Source organism: Alexandromys fortis, unplaced genomic scaffold (genome assembly GCF_014885135.2).
Source record: "Alexandromys fortis isolate MF-2015 unplaced genomic scaffold, M_Fortis_MF-2015_v1.1 scaffold_435, whole genome shotgun sequence".
NCBI lineage: Eukaryota > Metazoa > Chordata > Mammalia > Rodentia > Cricetidae > Alexandromys > Alexandromys fortis.
The window spans coordinates 9,074-29,218 of NW_026068304.1; the positions used below are offsets into that span (position 1 = coordinate 9,074).

The 20,145-nt window shown below is 37.4% G+C and overlaps 1 protein-coding gene across 1 annotated transcript; it reads right to left on the bottom strand.

Annotated features, from left to right (window-relative positions):
- Positions 1-8,655: 8,655 nt before the first annotated feature.
- On the bottom strand, positions 8,656-9,612 carry LOC126495056 (olfactory receptor 6). Its single transcript, XM_050132664.1, has one exon. It carries the CDS (start codon positions 9,610-9,612, stop codon positions 8,656-8,658), a length of 957 nt encoding a protein of 318 aa, XP_049988621.1.
- Positions 9,613-20,145: the final 10,533 nt, after the last annotated feature.

Genomic DNA, 20,145 nt, shown 5'->3' on the forward strand with positions numbered 1-20,145 from the left:
CCTTTTATGGTTTCTTGAGTTCTTTATATATTTTGGAAATTTTATTTTGTTGATTTTGTTAATTGTTTGATATCTATGAGACAATTTTCCAATTCTTCCCTGAACAGCAAAAGTTTTGTATGTTCTAAGTCTCAGAATGATGCAATAGGCCTACTGTACTTGCCTCTCTTCTGCATATGGCAGCAAAGTGAACTATACCAGCAGGCATCTCAACATCATTACTCCCATATTGAAAGAAAAATATAAATTTTCATTCTTTTTATTGGTTCTCTAGTAAATATTCAAAAGTGATGTTTATCAGAAAAGTCTTGAATACTGTTAAGTTATTTTAGCTGGTATTTAAAATTATAACAAAGAAGCCTCTGGGTTTTTTTTCTGGTATAATTTGTTGAAATTGTCCAATTATGTGTTCATTGTATCAATTTTATTTTTAGATTAATATATATATTACTTCACCACATTTATTACTAAATTTTACACATGTACCTCTTTTTAATTCTACTAATGAAAAAATTATTTGTATGAATTTTATCATTAAAGTAATTTTAATTCTACTGACTCTTTGGTCATTATAAGCTTTTTATAAAAACACTTGTAGGTGTTGATAAGTTTTAAATGAGATGAAGGAGAAAGAAAATCAATCAAGAATAAAATGTCACTAGTACATGTGACATTCACACAAGTCACAGACATGGCAAGTTTTAGCATAAGTGGCTATTATTTTGATCTCTTATTAATGAAAAGGGAAACTGACAGGCTTTTCCAATTATAGGTTAAGTGGTGTCATGGAAATCAGAATGAAATAGTACAGGGCTGTCTCTTGAGCTTCATCCTGTACCACTTTGCCATGTATTCCACTAGCACCAAGTAGCTTTCTACAAGAGCAGGTAGACTGTCAGGGCCACAGGACAATAGGCTATAAAGAGTACCTTTGTTCTGACTGCTTGGTTTTATTTAGACTGAACAGCCTGAAGAGCATAAGTGAATTAAAGTAGATTCAATGACATAGAGTACTTTTCTTTGCTTCATTTAAAGGCTTCTTAATTTTTTACAAATCAGATCTTTATTGGGATAGTCAGTAGCATAGGGCTGTCTGTTGTCAAAGTTACCTTTTGTTTAAAGCATCCCAGTCCCTGGATTAGAACCAGGAATGATCTCATTTTAACTAGTAAGCTCTGTATATATTAAGTGTATGTGTGTTTTTAAGTAAAATATATAAAATGCTTCCTATCGCTTTTCAAACACTGCTGTTACTTATCTCTTCTTTCTTACATTCTACCTCCATCTTTAATAGCTAACTAATGTCCCCCTCCATCTATCCTTCCATCTCTATCTCCCCCCGCATCTCCTCACTTTCCTCCTTCATAGCACTGTGTTCTACTATTTCCCTTCAGAGAGCATCGCATGGTGCCTCTCCCCTTCCCTAGCTTCGGAAGTCACTGCAGATTGCACATTATATACACAAATCTAAAGGGCTCCTGAAGTAGTGGGGAAAGGAGTAACTGAAAGATAGATATGATCAAAATACATTGTGGACATGTATGGATTTTCAAAGGATAAAATGTACGCTAAACCCCAGGAAAGATTACTTATATTTCAATAAAATAGCCTTAAAGTCAGAAGTATAAAACGACACAAAGCTTTTGTGTAATGAAGAGGTCATTCAATATTTGTAACAGTTATGAATGTATGTGTACTTATTTTAGAGATAAATAAATGTAAAAATAAAATATTAACAAACATGAATGGTAGGTAGGTAAAACGCAATACAGTCCAAAAGAAACTAAACAAATATAGATAGGAGATATGTTCCCACATTTGATAAAACTCCTTCAAATGTATAAACATAGAAACAATCTCAGCATTATAACACTAAATACAAAATTGTGGGGCCTGTAACAGCAGGTAAATAAAGTAAAAGGCAAATCAACCGTCTAATTAAAATATGTGAAATGTGGTTCCAACATGTTGGATGAAAACAAAGCATCTGTCATTTTTTTAGTTAAAGCTATTCTTTATTGATTTTTATTGAGCTCTACATTTTTCTCTGGTCCCTTCCCTGCCTCTCTCATCCCCCATTCAACCCTCACCCAAGGTCTCCATGCTCCCAATTTACTCAGGAGATCTTGTCTTTTTATACTTCCCATGTAGATCAGATCTATGTATGTCTCTCTTAGTATCCTCATTATTATCTAAGTCTCTGGGATTGTGGTTTGTAGGCTGGTTTTCTTTGTTTTATATTTAAAAACCACCTATGAGGGGCTAGAGAGATGGCTCAGTGGTTACGAGCACTACCTGCTCTTCCAGAGGTCCTGAGTTCAATTCCCAGCAACCACATGGTGGCTCACAACCATTTGTAATGAGATCTGGTGCCCTCTTCTGGCCTGCAGGCATACATGCAGACAGAATACTGTATACATAATAAATAAATAGATCTTTTAAAATATAAAATAAAAACCACCTATGAGTGAGTACATATGATAATTGTCTTTCTGAGCCTGGGTTACCTTACTCAAAGTACTATTTTCTAGTTCCATCCATTTTCCTGCAAAATTCAAGATGTCATTTTTTCTACTGTGTAGTACTCCATTGTGTAAATGTACCACATTTACCAAAATGTACCAAAAGCAATCTTCAGATTCAATGTAATCCCCATCAAAATTCCGGAAAACTCTTCACAGACCTAGAAAGAATGATACACAACTTCATATGGAAAAGCAAAAAAAAAAAAATCAGGATAACCAAAACAAAACAATCCTGTACAATAAAAGAACTTCTGGAGGCATCACAATCACTGACTTCAAATGCTGCTACAGAGCTACAGTACTGAAAACAGCCTGGTATTGGCATAAGAACAGACAGGAGAACCAATGGAAATGAATAGAAAACCCAGACATCAATCTACACATCTTTGAACACCTCAGTTTTGACAACAAGGAAAAAATATCAAATGGAAAAAGAAAGCATATTTAACAAGTAGTGCTCACATTACTGGATATCAACATGTAGAAGAGTGAAATTAGACCCATATCTATCACCATGCACAAAACTCAAGTCTAAGTGGATCAAAGATCTCAATGTAAAGCTAACCACACCAAACCTTATAGAAGAGACAGTGAGAAATACACTTAAACACATTGGCACAGGAGCCCACTTCCTCAATACAACCCCAGCAGCACAGACACTGAGAGAAACAATTAATAAATGAGACCTCCTAAAACTGAAAAGGTTCTGTAAAGCAAAGGATATGGTCAACAGGACAAAACAACAACCTACAGAATGGGAAAAAATCTTCACTAACCCCACATCAAGCAGAGGTCTGATCTCCAAAATATACAAAGAACTCAAGAAATTTGTCACCAAAAGAACACATAATCCAATAAAAATAATAGATTACAGATCTAAACAGAAAACTCTCAACAGAGGAATCTAAAATGGTTGAAAAACATTTAAGAAAATGTTCAACATCCTTAGTTGTCAGAGAAATGCAAATCTAAACAACTCAGATTCCATTTTGGTAAGATTGTCATTTTTACTATGTTAATTCTACCTACCCAATAGCATGGGAGATCTTTCCTCTTTCTGGTGTCTTCTTCAATTTTTTTTCTTCAAAGATTTAAAGTTCTTGTCATACAAGTCTTACACTTGTTTGGTTTGAGTTACTCTGAGATATTTTATGCTACTTGTGGCTATTGTGAAGGGTGTTGATTCTCTGATTTCTTCCCCAGCCCTTTTATCATCTGTGTACAGGAGGACTACTGGTTTTTTTGAGTTAATCTTGTATCCTGCTACACTACTGAAAGTGTTTATGAGTTGTAGAGTTCCTTGGTAGAATTTTGGGGATTGCTTATGTAAGCTATCATATCATCGGCAGTGAGAGTTTAACTTTTTTCTGATTTGTATCTCCTTGATCTCCTTTTGTTGTCTTATTGCTCTAGAAGCTAACACCCCAAGAACTATATTGAATAGATATGGAAAGAGTGGACCACCTTGTCTTGTTCCTGATTTCAGTGGAGTAGCTGGGAGTTTCTCTCCATTTAGCTTGATGTTGGCTGTTGGCTTGCTGTATATTGCCTTTATTATGATTAGGTTTGTTCCTTGTATCCCTGCTGTCTCCAAAGCCTTTATCATGAAGGGATGTTGTATTTTGTCAAAAGATTTTTTGGCATCTAATGAGATGACCATGTGGTTTTTATTTTTCTGTTTGTTTATATGCTGGATTACATTGACAGATTTTCGTATGTTGAACTTCCCATGCATCTTTGGGATGAAGCTCACTTGATCATGGTGGATGATGGTTCTGATGTGTTCTTAGATTCAATTTGCCAGTATTTTATTTAGTATTTTTGCATCAATGTTCATGAGTGAGATTTGTCTGTAATTCTCTTTCTTAGTAAAGTCTTTCTGTGGTTTGGGTGTCAAGGTAATTGCAGCCTCATAAAAGGAGTTTGTCAATGGTTCTTCTGTTTCTATTGTGTGGACTAATTTGAAAAGTATTGGTATTAGTTCTTCTTTGAAAGTCTTGTAGCATTCTGAGCTGAAACCATCTGGTCCTGGGCTTTTTGGGGGGAGACTTTTGATGACTGTTTCTATTCCTTCAGTAGTTATAGGTCTGTTCAATTTGCTTATCTCTTCTTGATTTAAGAATTCTGGTGTTGAAGTCTCCTACTATTAGTGTGTAGGGTTTTTGTATGATTTAAGCTTTAGACATGTTTCCTTTTACATATGAGGGTTCCCTTGTATTTGGAACATCGATGTTCAGTATTGAAATTATCTCTTGATGGATTTTTCCTGTGACTAATATAAAATGACCTTCTTTGTCTCTTTTGACTGATTTTAGCTTAATGTCTGTTTTGTTAGATATTAAGATAGCTACACCCGCTTGTTTTTAGGTCCATTTGACTGGTATATATTTCCCAACCCTTTACACCGAGACTATGTCTGTCTTTGAGGTTGAGATGTGTTTCTTGTATGCAGCAGAAGGATGGATTCTGTTTTTGTATCCAATCTGTTAGCCTGTGCCTTTTTATAAGTGAGTTGAGTCCATGTATATTAAGAATATTAATGACCAGTGATTGCTATCTCCTGTTAATTTAGTTTTTATTGTTGGTGATGTTAATTTGTATGTTTTCACTCCATTGGGATTTGCTGCTATGAGGCCACCAATTGTCTGTGTTCCTTGGGTTGGAGGGTTTTTTTTTCTGTATTTTGTGTAGGGCTGAGTTTGTGGATAGGTATTGGTGAAATCCAGATTTATCATGGAATATCTTGTTTTGTCCTTCTATGGTGATTGAAAGTTTTTCTGGGTATTGTAATCTGGGCTGGCACTCATAGTCTCTTAATATCTATATAATGCTTAACCATGACTTTCTAGCTTTCATTGTCTCCAATGAGAAGTCAGGCGTAATTCTGATAGTTTTAGCTTTATATGTTACTTGGCCTTTTTACTTGGCAGTTCTTAATATTCTTTCTTTACTCTGCATCTTTAGTGTTTTGATTATTATGTGGTGAGGGGACTTTTTTGGATCCAGTATATTTGGTGTTCTGTAAGCTTCTTGTATCTTCATAGGCATATCTTTCTTTAGGTTGGGAAAGGTTTTTTTCTATGATTTTGTTAAATATATTTTCTGTGCTTTTGAGTTGAACTTCTTCTCCTTCTTAGGTTTGGCCTTTTCATGGTGTCCCATATTTCCTGGATATTTTGGGTTAAACTTTTGTTAGATTTAATGTTTTCTTTGACTGACAAGTCTATTTCCTCTACTGTATCTTCAGCACTTGAGATTCTCTCTTCCATCTCTTGTATTCTGCTGTTCATGCTTGTGTTTGTGGTTCCTTATCATTTTCTCATGATTTTTGTTTCTATAATTCCTTTGGCTTGTTTTTCCTTACTGTCTCTACTTCAGTTTTCAAGTACTGAATAGTTTCTTTCATATGTTTGATTTTTTTCTTGGTTTTCTTTAAGTGATTTGCTGATGTCTTCCAACTTTTTGTTTGTCTTTCCTCCATTTCTTTAAGGGAATTTTTCATTTCCTCTTTAAGAGTTTCAAAATTTCTCTTAAAGTTATTTTATAGGTCATTTTCTTCTGCTTCATCCATATTTAGTTGTTCAGGTTTTGCTGTTGTAGGGTCTTTGGGTTTTACTGGTGTTGTGTTTCTCTTTGCAGTGTTGTGTGTGTTATTACATTTTCTACTCATCTTTTCCTCTAATAGGAGTGGTTTGTGCTGTCTGAGATTCTGTTGAATAATCTTCTAGGTGCCAGTGAATCCAAAGCCCAGATGGTTTTTCCTTGTGGTACAGTCAGTGTCACATTCTAGTTACCCCATTGGTTACTCTGTGTTCCTAGAGATAGCTCAGCACTCCTGGGCTTTGCTCTGCCTCCTTGGAGTTTGCTGTCTCAGGCCTACTTTAGCCTAAGCTACTGACTTTGCTCTGTTTCTGTAAATCCTGGTCTGTATCCACTCCTGCAGAAGTCCCTGACTTGGAGTTGGACCTGGAAAAGTTTCTGGCTCTGGTCTACTGCCTCGGATGTCCCAGGCTCAAGTGCAACTTGACCCAGAGAGGACGTGCTCACTCCCTCAAAGGTCCACAAAGATTTTAGGTTCCTGCCTATTCCCTTTGATGTCCCAAACTAATGCCCAGACCCAAAGAGGTCCTAGCTCAAACCTACTCCTTCTTAGGTCCCAGACCCACACCTAGGCCTGCCAAGATCTCTGGTTGATGTCTATTCTCTCAGACGTCCCAGATTTACTCATGCCCACACTGGCAGAGGTCCTGGCTCAGATCTAGTTCCTGGGGGGTCCTAGACACATGTCCAGACCCAGCAGGGTCCTGGGTTAGGTCTACTCCCTTGAAGGTCCCTGATTCACATCTAGACACTCATCAGTCTCTGTCTCTGGCTCACTTGTTCAGTGGTTACTTCCCTGTATCTGTGCCGATGGAGGTCACTGACTCTGGATTTGGGTGCTGGCTCAATCCTGATCTGCTAGTGTCCTGGAACTGGGTTGGTTCCGGGGACTGGATTTGCGCCTGGCTTCTTCTCCCAGTGGAACCTGTTCCATCTCTGTCCTAGATAGCTGGTTCAGTCCCACTCTGGTTCCAGTGGAGATCACTGACTCTGAATCAGATTGCTAGCTCGATTCTGATGGGGCATTGTCACTGGACTGGGTTGACTCCTGGGACTGGATATACTCCTGGCTTCTGCTTCAGGTGGATCTAATTTCCTCAGACCCTCTCTGTCCTAGGTAGCTCATTCAGTCCAAATCCTTTGGGATTTGTTGCCCAAGGTGGAGTTCCTTGTTTCAGGGCAATTTTGGCCTAGGTTACTGGCTTTGACCTGTATCTGAAAATCCTTGTCTGGATTTCCTCCTGCCATAGTCCCTGGGTTGGATTTGGACCTGGAAAGGTTTCTGGTTCCTGTCTACTGCCTTGGAGGTCCCAGGATCGAGTGTGACTGGACCTGCAGAGGACCTAGCTCAGGCTTACTCCTTCTGATGTCCCAGACTCACTCCTGGCCCCACTGAGATCTCTGGTTCCTGGCTTAGGTATACTCCCTTAAAGGTTCCAGACTCATGTCCAGACCCTAAGTGGTCTCTGACTCTGTCTCACTCACTCAGCGGTTACTCCCCTGTACCTGTTCTGGAGGAGATCGCTGACTGGATCTGGTCGCTGGCTCAATCCTGATCTGCCACTCCATAAGTCATTTTTAAAGTCTTAGAAGATCTCATTCCATGAGTTTACCAATTCATCATTCCCACTGAACCCAACAACACCCAGTTCTCTTCTATTGTCTCATTACTGCATGAAAGTATATTTAACTTGTTAGGATAGAGCATTGACCTTTCCAAATCAAAAGTGAAACTTATTAAAATGTGAATGTACTCTAAAACTTGGAATATTCTTCATATCAAGGCCAAAGGGTGCCTAACCAAAAGCACTTGGTTTCACATCAATGCCAATGTTATTTTTTACCTGAAACAAAGGTGCTCTAATGAATCGCCAAGCCATTTCCAACTTCCCATAGTCTGACTTTCCACTATTTCATCTACATTTCATATGTAGAAGCTCCAACTAAAGGAGATAATTAAAGTAGAAATGTGTGTGTGTTTATTTCCTTTATGTCATGAGAAGTAATGCATGGACTTCATTACAATATTCCTGTTACAGCTAAAAGGAAATTTTTTCTCATTTTACTAAATTTTAAAACTAACCAAAATGAGTTGTGGTTGACTAAAAAACCAGTCTCCATCCCACATCAAAGAATGGTAGTCCATAGAAAATTTTTCACAGAGACTTCCTTTTGTGTATCCCTGCTGAGTCAAAGACTTTTAAAACAGAATAATTCAGAATGCAATAACATTATCAACAGAACTCTAGCAACAGTTCAGTAATAGCTGATTATTTATTCAGAGTATTTCATAGGTAATAAAATTCCTTTATAATTCTTTGGCTAATGTATGTTTTTACTAAATCTGTTTCTATGAAATAGTATTTAATTAGGACCTGACAGAAAAAGAAGTTTCTCTGTGATTATTAGGATCTTTATCTTTTTCTATGTCCTTAAATTGTTCAATTAATGCAGTATGATACAGTTACAGAATTTCCTCCAACAAATGTGTTTTCTGAGGCTAAGTCAAATGATAAATATCTAAGTCACTTTAGGAAAGAGAATCTCCCAAGGACAGGGCTCTGCCACTTCCTATGGCTTTCCTGATGGCATCTTTGACTTCCTTGTTCCTCAGGCAATAGATGATTGGGTTGAGCAGGGGAGTGAAGACAGCATAGACAGCTGAGATCAACTTGTTAGAATTAAATGAAGCAATGGCCCGAGGTCGGACATACATGAAGATCACAGCTGTGTAGAAAATGACCACCACTGTAAGATGAGAAGCACAGGTGGAGAAGGCCTTCCGCTGCCCAGTGGCTGAGGGTATATTCAGGATGGTAGAGACAATGAAGGCATAGGAAAGGACTGTGGCTGAGAGAGGAAACACAAGGATGACAATGGCTAGGGCAAAATCTACCTTCTCAGCCATAGATAAGTCCATACAGGCCACTTTAAGGATAGGTGACACATCACAGAAAAAATGGTTCAAGATATTATTGCCACAGAAGGCAACTCGGGAGATGAAGTATACCTTTGCCATGGAGATACTGAAACCACTCACCCAGGAACCGATGGTCAGCTGAACACAAAACCCTGTGGTCATCATGGCTGGATAACGAAGAGGCCAACATATGGCTACATACCGATCATAGGCCATGGCAGCTAAAAGTACGCATTCAGTACAGGCAAGAGATATGAAGAAATAGAGCTGTGTCATGCATCCCAAGAAGGAAATGGTATTGGGGTGAAATAGGAATCCAGCCAGCATCTTAGGTACAGTGACAGAAATATACCAGGCCTCCAGAAAGGACATGTTACCTAGAAAATAGTACATGGGTTTGTGCAAGGACCCAGTGACCCACACAGTAAAGATGATGACCAGATTCTCCAAAAGTACAAACAAGTAAGTTAGGAGGAAGATAAAAAAGAGCAGCATTTGCAGCCAGTGAGCTGTAGGGAAGCCCACAAGGATGAACTCTCTGATGTTGGTGATGTTTCCCTTCCACATAACTGCATTACCAAAAGATAAAAAAATTGATGTTAATATAAGAACATTCAAGAGTGATATTCAGATGGGTAGCAGGGGCCGTTATGCTGGAGAAATTTTTATTGTAAAAATATTACTCTAAATTCTTCATCTATGCTGGATTTGATGTGGGAAACACACAACACAAGATGACTCCAGAAAAACAGAAACCACCTAAAACAAAGAGCACACAGCCAGGAATATTGAAATGGGATCGTGAGGCCATATTTAGGGTTTTAGTCTTTGGATCTGAATCAGGAATGGGTCTGCAGATGTCACTAGGGCTGAGAACTTTCCTGTTAGTATGCTTCCAGGTTCTAGAGGAAGCTATGAGGCAGAAAACCATGTGACTGGAATATGTTCCCAGGATGGTTCAATCAGCAGTGCCAGGAATGAGGCAAATTCAAAATCTGGATAAACTAAAAGCAGCACAATACTAGAGAAGAAACCTCCTGGTCGGGATGGCAAACCAGCTGGACATCTTTTGAAGATCCTAGTGATGATTCTTTGTCCATGTTTAGAGCAGTGACTTTAAAAATAGAATAAAGAAAATTCAACACTTTTGATATGGCTTGTATTAATACACTATATATACTTATATAGAGAATTATATATACATAATTATGGATATGATATGTAGTAGATATTCAAAGATTTGACTATTATCCCCCTCCATGCATTCTGTCCCTATGCATACACACATATACATTCACATACATGCCAAAAATTTAAATTTATACTTTAGACACAGTAAAATGTCAATAATCATGGTTAGTAATTAACTAGACAGTAACAAAAATATAGTTTTATATGGCTGAAATCTTCTCTCTTAGTTTCTTTTCCAAAATTTGTTACTGAACCATAGATTTTTAGCAACCTTGGCAAATTTACCTTTTTATTTGCCATTAGTTTTATACTTTTGAGTTATTGTCACATAAAACAATGATCACATGAACATAAGCCCTGCCATAGGAGGAATAATTAAAAGAGTAGAAGGAGGTGATGCAAAATAGGGCACCTATATTGAACACAGGGATGATTCATGTAAGAGGAGGATGAAATGGGAGTTCATCATGATACTTGGAAGAACATTAAATTGAAACTTGTGAATTATTTACTTCTGTAATTTTCCACTTAATGCTGTATGCAGTAGTTCACAATAAGTAGCTTGAATCAAGGGAATCAAACTATAGAGAAAAGAGAAATACAGTATATGAATATACTTACAAATATATGTGCACTAATACCATACTTCATATTATCTAATTACAACTTTACTTATCAATCTAATCTATGCTTTCTTCCAACACATGTTAAAATTAAATATTGATGCAAATATCACTTGATCGGTTCTATCTAATTCTTGGCTATAGAAATTATAATTTTAGATACAAGTTGAACATAAATTGCAATTGAGGAACATATTGGAGAAGGGAGGATTCAAGAGAGGTCCTGGCTCCCTAAGGGACAACATGGTCTAAGGACATTATTACAATTTGAATAGAGTTAGATGCTGGCATAAAAATAAAATGAAATAAATAGAATACTTTTAAGGAAACAGAAATTTAAAAAAAAAAACAGAACTCAGGGAATGGGAAAAAATGTCAAGTCTCAAACTGACCATAAATTACTTGATTGTTGTATATTGGGATAATGGCTATAGTGAATTGGAACTCAAATTTGACTTCTTTCTCCACCAAAAAGGATTATCCTTTAATTAATTTTGGTTGCTTCTCTCAGGAGACTTTTATACCCAAGAGGTATAAGAGAAGGAGGAAGCACATAGCTTAGCTCTGATTCACCATGAATAAAGTAGTAAAGGAATGTTTGTAGGTAGATGCGTTTAGCATGTCCAATTTTAACGTATCATGGAACACATTATAGAAACATGACAGAAGAGTCTACAAGGAAAACAGACTCAGTGTCTAGAGAATGAAAGCAATGCAAATGTACTCACCATAGGAACATGCAGATGGGAAAGTCTGAACTCTAGTCTATGACATATTGCTTCCTGACATTATAATCTGGAGCAGACCTCAACTGCCTAAGCCACTTTATTCATTAAAGGAAAGGGACTATATAGCATAATTAATGGTAAGGAGGATCTAATTATTCCTTGTTTAAGACCTGGCTTCCCCTGGATATTAAAAAGAGAAAATAAGCATGGAGTTTGGTAGCACATACCTTTAATTTCATAGCTCAAAAAAACAGAGGTAGGTAGATTTCTGTGAGTTCAAATCCAGTGGTCTACAAAGTGAGGTCCAGGAACGTTGGTGCTAAATAGTAAGACCTAGTCTCAGAAACAACTAAAAAGAAAGAAAAAAAATGAAGTAAGATGGAAAAGGGTCAGATTCTTCTGTTTAAAGACTTGAAAGGAGGGAAACAAATCAACAAGCAATTGTTGTCCAGTGACTGACAGGCACAAATCTGCACTGCCAGGTATCTCACTGGAGGAGGGCCCACTGTCCCATATACTAAATAGGACTTACTTATTTAAACCTGGGTAGTTGAGCCCTGTGGTTGAAAACTCATACACGTGAAGAAATAATACTATGATAGTTTAATAGGATTTGATAGCATGAGCCAATAAGGAAGCTGATACAGAAGTACTGCCAGCTTGAATCCAGAATGGTTTTCATGAGTTACAAGACAGCCAGGGCTGTGCAACAAGACCCTTCTAAAAGCAGATAAACATTTAAAAACAAAAAGATGATAGCTAAAATATAGTACCCTTCAGGAACGTAATCATCTAACTCATCTCTTTGTGCATTAAATTCATTTGTTTTACAACTGTTTACTGAGAACCTAAAATAGGACAAGCGATTTCTGTACGTTTAAGTGGCTCAGTTAACAAAATAGATAAACCAGGCAGAGTGCTCTTCAATAACTACATCCTAAGAAAGAAAGCAGGCAGTGAAAAAACGAATACAGCATGTAGAAGAAACGGGAAAGTTCTATGGAGAAATTTAACCACGACATAAAAATAAAAATACGGAAAACATGAGTGCAGACGGTGACAATATGCTGATATTTTAAACAGAAAGATAAGGACAGAACTCATTAAACAGTCATGAAGAACATAAAAAGCATTAGGCACGCGGCATCCTGATGAAGAGGTTTTCTGAGACAAAAGACAGCTCTTTAGTGTGGTGAAAGCAGAGTGAATAGAGAGAGACATGAGGTCATAGCCGTAAAGAGCAGGAGACCTGACTGTGAGTGGATCCATTGCATTCCTTCTGGAGCATGGCTCACATTTGCTATTTACTGGACTGGTTTAGGAAGGTTTTGAGCAGTTAGATAGTTAAGAATTCAGAAGCTTAGGCATGGGACTCACTGAGTGTTAGCATGTGTGAAGACCTGGGTTTAATCCCCAGAACTTCAAAAAAAAAAAAAAAAAGTCTCAATAAGGTATTGTTAGCTGAATTCTTTCGTACACATTTGAAAGTGAATCAATTGATCAATCATATCTCCCTAAAAGTGGCCATCTTGTTCTTTACTGATCATACTCCTATGTCTGCTTTAGGACACTGGATATCTGCTAACCCCATTTGACCACCTTGACTTCTACTGCCCCCTCTCTATGACAGCTACCTCTCCATAAATAACCAAGTCTTTTCCATCTTAAATTGTAAATTTTTTTTGGTTTTTCAAGACAGGGTTTCGCTGTAGCTTTGAAGTCTGTTCTAGAAATAGCTCTTGTAGACCAAGTTGGCCTCGAACTCACAGAGATCTGCCTGCCTCTGCCTCCCAAATGCTGGGATTAAAGGTGTGCACCACCACTGCCCAGCATAAATTGTCAATTTTTAACAAGTGTAGTTGCATACACCTGTAACCATAGCATTCAGTGGATGAGGGAGAGGCATTATGAATCCAAGGCCAGCATGGAAAAAAATCAAACAAGATATTTTCCACTCATTGAACTCACTTTTTACTTTCTCCTGTTATGTGTTTAGCCCAGTAGTTGGAAGCAGTTGAGAACCGCCAAGGCATTGCAGCTCTTTAGCAAATAACCCAGAGAGAGAAACAGTCATCTGCAATAATCATCACATTAGAATATCGAGTACACTGAGAATCCAAGAATGAGACTGATTGTTTTTGTCTGGGGAGCTCAGAAAGCCTTGAGGACACAGCTTGGACTGCATGAAGCATTGCAAAGTTTTGAAAAGGGAGACGACTACCAAAGAAAGAAAACCAAAAATGTAAAAGTGGAAGTGAACAATAGAGTTGGATTTTGATTGGAAATAATAGGGGCAGAGAGAAGAGAGATGAACAAGGAAAAAACTGGAGGGTGAGTTATGTAGGATTCATTCTCTGTACACTGTCTTACAAACGAAATAAAATTAAATATTCCCCAGCAATGCTGAAGCAGGCATGGGCAGCCCATATATGGTGGTTCTGTTGAACTTGTCCATATTGGGTTTCATGGTCTAAGCTGACGATGAATGACCAGGTCTTTCCCTCAAGAAGACTACAGAGCTCATTATTTATGATTGTGAGCCACCAGAGATTACTGGGAATTGAACTCAGGATGTTTGGAATATCAGGCAGTGCTCTTAATCACTGAGCCATCTTTTCTCACTTATAACAAAATATTGACAAATACCTCTTGTCACACTGGCCACATGTGGAAAAAGAGTTGAGTCTTGTTTCATCACCTCTAGTATTAGTCCATTATTGTTGAGTTACATGTTTATTTTAAAAGCATTAGTAGGACTGTATAGCTTCAAGCATTGCCTAGATTCCTATCCACACTCCATCACTCTGGTGGAATATTTGGCTGAGGGCCACATGAGGCTACTGTCCTACATTTTCATCTTAGTGAATATTCACCATGTTTTTCTACCTTGCTTTTTTTACTACCTTCATTTTTTTTTTTTTTTTTTTTTTTTGGTTTTTCGAGACAGGGTTTCTCTGTGGCTTTGGAGCCTGTCCTGGAACTAGCTCTGTAGACCAGGCTGGTCTCGAACTCACAGAGATCCGCCTGCCTCTGCCTCCCGAGTGCTGGGATTAAAGGCGTGCGCCACCATCGCCCGGCACTACCTTCATTTTTGATGATAGCTTTTGGTCACTCCAAAATCGTGTAATCTATAGTGATAACAATAATAATAATTAATTGGATGTATCACACAGCAAAATATGAACCATTTCTTTCCTAGATGTTATATCACTTAATTCTCACCGCAACGTAATAAGTAGCTATTACTGGTTCCACACTATAGGTAATAGAGTAAATATTGTGACTAAATTCACACACACTACTAGGGGAAGTGATGGAATTATAATGTAAGACTGTCACTCTCCAGAACCTACAGCACTTCTACTTTAATTTTACTGTATAACAATAGTATTTCTTCAAAAATTGATCTCTCTTTCAATATATATGTGTGTGAGAGTATGTGTGTGTCCCTTCTTCCATATATCTAATCTACTCCTCAAATAATTCAGCATCAATAGCCCATTCTTTTCTATTCTGATCACATGTTGATCCTTCATTGTCCTTCACCCTGATGGTAAAATAAAGGAGATTTTCTTTTTTCAAGCCCTTTTACCTAAAGTCTACATTTGACACTGAAGTTGAGCTTTTAAGTTTTCTTCTTCTTATTTCTTCTTCTATTATACAATATATCCTGATTATAGCCTCCCTCTCTCCGTTTCTCCCAGCCTTCACACACATCTCCTGTCTACCCTAAATCCCCTGCTCTTTTCTTTCATAAAAGAGAAAGCCTCCCAGTGATGTCAAGTAAGCATGGCATAACATAATGCAATAAGACTAGGCACAGACCCTCATATCAATGCTGGATGAGACAACCCATTAGAAGGCAAAGGATCCTGAAAGCAGATAAAACAGTCAGAGACACCCCAGTACCATGGTTAGGAGTTCCACAAATACCCCAAGCTAAACCACAATATGTATGCAGAGGATGTAGACCAGACCCCTGCAGGTTCCATGATTGCTGCTTCAGTCTCTGTGAACCCCATACAAGCCCTGTTTAATTGATTCTGTGAACTGTGTTCTTCTGGTGCCCTCAACCCCTCTGGCTTCTGTCGTTCCTCCACCTCTTCTACAGGGTTCCCAGAGCTTTGCCTAATGTTTAAAAGTGGATCTCTGCATCTGTTTCCAACAGCTTCCAGAAGAAGCCTCTCTGATGATGATTGGGCTAGGCAGAAATTTAGGGGTATAGTAGAATAAAAATTATTTCATTTACTTTCTGGGCTTTTAGGTCAGTTATGTTTGGTTGTACACTAGGTCTCTGGACCATCCAGCTTCTGGTTCCTGTCGAAAGTTACCATCATCTAAAATTGTTTGTTGTGAGAAACTTTCACATTTATAAAATATTTAAGAACTTCTAACTCCTATTGTTCTTCAACAAAATCTGAGTCTGTGGATGTGTGCTTCTATGGTACACAGACCTCTGATCCAGCCACATACTAGCTATGCCCTAATTACTTCTTAACTCTTTGAAAGGCTTTAGTAGGAATATTGACTCAGAGAAAGTGGCTCACCTGCTAAGTCAAAGAAAAAGTACTGATGTAGGTAATCCAGAAGATGCTCCAGGTTAAGAAATGGGTTTTCCAAAGAAGTTAGAGAAAGTGAGATGAGAACTAGAGGAATACTACAAAGGGGGGGGGGCATTTACCTGGGGTAGAAGGCAGGATTAATAAGAAAAACTTCCAAGTTTGGACGGAAAACAGTATGCAGAGAATAGCTCTGAGGCCTTAACAGATACTGGCAGAATATCTACTGATTATTTAAGAGTACTAAATGTCATTCCTATTTAGTCTGGGTTACCTTATATAAATATGAATGTGAAAATGTGCATTAAACCCATCTGTTTCTTCCTATACTCCTAACATTGCTGCATGTGCCACTTATGATCTAAGTCCTATGTTCCTCTAAATTCTAATATTCTTTCTTTGCTAGATAACAACACAAGGTTGAGCTACTCCTGAGAAGTGTGAAGTTCTTCACTGTGTCACTCTTAACAATGGTCTAGTCATACATACTCTTCCCTGTTCCTGAAATTCTTCCTAACTCATACCCCTAGGAAAGAGCTTATTCAATTATTATCCTCTGCCAAACCAACCATAGCCATCCACTTCCTTTCCCACACCCATCCAGCCTTCCTGCTGTTTTTCATTGCAACCTCTGATTTTGTAACATTTCTCACCTTTAAGTATCACATGGTAACATTTTGTTTTGCTTTCCTATCATTGTAAGATTTATGAACACCTTGAAAATACCAGTTTTATCTCATTTTGACTTACCTTGTCATCTCTATTTTCTTTCGCAGTCCCTGGGTTGTATTAGACCCTTGATAAGAAAATCAGTTGTGAAATTCAATTAATACTGGCTATTTCACCAAACCACATTTCATAGACTCTTTTCTTTGCTGCCCCGGTGAAGTAAGTCACGTGCTTTGAGTCTAGTTTAGAGATTTTGGTTTAGTTGTCTTCTTACCAGACTGATGGACAGGCATCTTTGTGAGCACAAACTGTGTTTGCTCCTGAAAGGGATTGGAAAACGGAAGGTGACCAAAAGGGAATGAGAGAAAGCAGCACCTTAGCCTGTTTAGATCTTGGAAAGTTGTTTCTCTATAAAGTCAAAGAGTTTCACAGCTTTTTTTTCTTCTCCACAAAAAAGACTACAAGGTCTAGAGTCCAAGAAAATGGTAACTCTTTCTCTTATTGATCCTAGGAAAATGAAACATCACTTTAATTTGCATATATCAGAAAAATTTAAATCCAAAATTTGTTCGTACTTTTGGGCTTGTTTGATACCACTAGAGCCCAGTATGGGAGAGATTTTTCTGTTGATTGTGATTTCTTTCTATCACTGTTCACTGTATTTCCCAGTCCTCTCCCACTCTTGCTCTTGACCTGTTTCTCTGTCAACAATCCCAGGCTACTTTATATGCTGGCTCCTCCCACTGTCTCTCCCAGGCAGAACCTAAAACTGGATAGGTCCCAAGCCTTCATTTTCCTCCCTCTCCGTGATAAAATAACTATGTTTCTTCAATGTGTGACTATTACTTGAAAGAGAATGCAGATGAGGTGATCAAAGCACACACAAAAGAATTTCGTAGAAGTTTTGATACATATTAGGCTCTCAGTAAAAGCAAAGCTCATGTCTACTCCTTTCTTCAAAGCATTAAAAATAAATAATTGTACACAGGGCTACTAGGTAGCATAATATTGGCCCTCTTATCTTTTTAAAATAACTATCTTGGCTCTTCCTTTTAGAAGCTTGGTAACAGGAATATCTGTTCTTAGAGATCCAAGAGGAAAACAAAAAGGAGTCCAGAGCAAAGGAGAGTATGAAAGAAGAAAGTAGGAAAGGAAAGTTATACATGGAGCAAACAGCTTAGAGTATTTCTGTTCCAATTAGTTTGCTCTCCTCTAACTTAATTTTTCCAACTCTCCTGCTATTTTCACGATGCTAAGAACTAGAAACACAGCTATGATTAGATTTTGGATCAAAGAAAAAGAACAATAAATATGTTCAGGTCTTTCAGATTCTGAATATTAGGCCAATGGAACAGGAAATGACTTTATGTATTAGATGTGGTCCAGACCTAGTCGGAAATGATACAGTCCTGGTCATCAATGAACAAGTTAAGGACACAGATTTTCAAAACTATGTGACAAGATATGCCGTAGTCTGCAACCTTATTTCTTCTTATGTCTCTCTTTGAGAACAGTAAGTGGCAAAAACTGAAGATTAACGCATATTATTCAGTTATTTATTTTCTCAGTCTGCTAAATATTCTATGAGATAAAACTAAAAAAAATGGCTGATAAAAAATAGTGGGATCTTTATAATTGTCATGTAAACACATTTTTGTAGTAACTCTATGACAAAAAGCAAAGTAGTGAATTTATTTTCATAAAAATATAAATATATCAATTTATTTATTGAATCAAACCCTTCATTTTATAACAAGTAAAAAATTGGTAATTTAAAAAAATAATTTAATTGGCAATTTAAAAGAAAATTACTATAACAGTTGTTAAAGTGAGGTGCCTATGATACTGTTCTATGTATGCTTATAGAGTTGATTTCCCACTTTTCTTAGGCATACTATAGTTATTAATAACTGAAACAATACCACTCCAGGATATCTCAGATATTTCAGAAACCTTTGAATTAGTATATGTGAGATTTATTTGCCGTAACATTTCTCAGACATTGAGATGAATAACATTGTCTCCATTTTAAATGTGAGCTTTCCAATGACAAAGCCCTGAAGCCACCCTGGCTTCATTATGGAAACCATCCACAAGAATCAGAGACTAATATTGGCACTCATATGCCTAATCCATGGCAAAGTCTTCAGATCTGTAAAAGGGAAACAAAGGTTCAGAGCAAGTAATGATTTTCCTATGGTTCCTGCATCATCATTCTAATAGCAATGACCCCTCTAAGTCAAATTAAGTGAAAGGAGGGTTTATTACTTTCCATATTCCCATGAAAAATGAGAAGAACCATTTGGGTTGAATTCAGAAAAAATCTTTTTACTCCAGGCACAGAAGATAAAGTTGCAGTTGCTGATGAATGACGGGAGAATTATAGCTTACCTAATTCACATAAGCAAAGGAAAGCCCCAGAACCGACTGCCCCTGCATGCAATCTGTGTGAGAGTCAACACCTCACACAGATTCCACATACACCTTATACCACGTAACATTTGTCGGCCTGGGCTTGGCTTGTTTTGATCTTCATAATGTCTTCAAAGTTCATCCATGGTTGTCACATATGACAAGCTCTTCTTCTTCTAAAGGTTGACTTGGTGAATAGATAAGCTTTAGTGATTTGTTGTTCAGATCAGTAACAATATCAAATAGTAAACATACATCATGTACTGAAAAATTGTTGAACTATTAGACTCTGTTTCCATTCACAACAAAATACAAGTGAGATATTATATATACCTTAATCATTCTGCATTGTGAATCTATGTCAAATCTATTATCCACTTTAATTTTTTTTTTTTTTTTTGGATTTTCGAGACAGGGTTTCTCCGTAGCTTTTGGTCCCTGTCCTGGAACTAGCTCTTGTAGACCAGGCTGGCCTTGAACTCACAGAGATCCACCTGCCTCTGCCTCCGGAGTGCTGGGATTAAAGGCGTGCGCCACAACTGCCCGGCTCCACTTTAAATTTTTATAATTATAATTTTTAGTTAAATTGAAACATAATAATAAGTCCCAGAGAAGCATTTAAAGATAACTGAAGGTTTTAAGCTTCCTAACCTTGGTCTATGAGAACTGTTGAACAATATGAAAAATCCAGGGTAGTCACATCAGTCATAGAACTAAAAATTTAAACATTTTAGGAAGAAAGTAGTATTTTAAACTTATATATATGCTAGAAATTTTGAAGGTACAGACATGAAGGCAATACAATAAAATATTACAGATATTATATATTAAGACAGGGAATGACTCATCATAGGGTTATTGACAATTAAATGCATATTAATTGGGATTAATCTGGGTAACTGAGCCATAAGCAGATGT

What these genes read in the sequence shown, in the direction of transcription:
- LOC126495056 (XM_050132664.1), bottom strand. Translation starts at nt 9,612, where the DNA reads ATGTGGAAGGGAAACATCACCAACATCAGAGAGTTCATCCTTGTGGGC.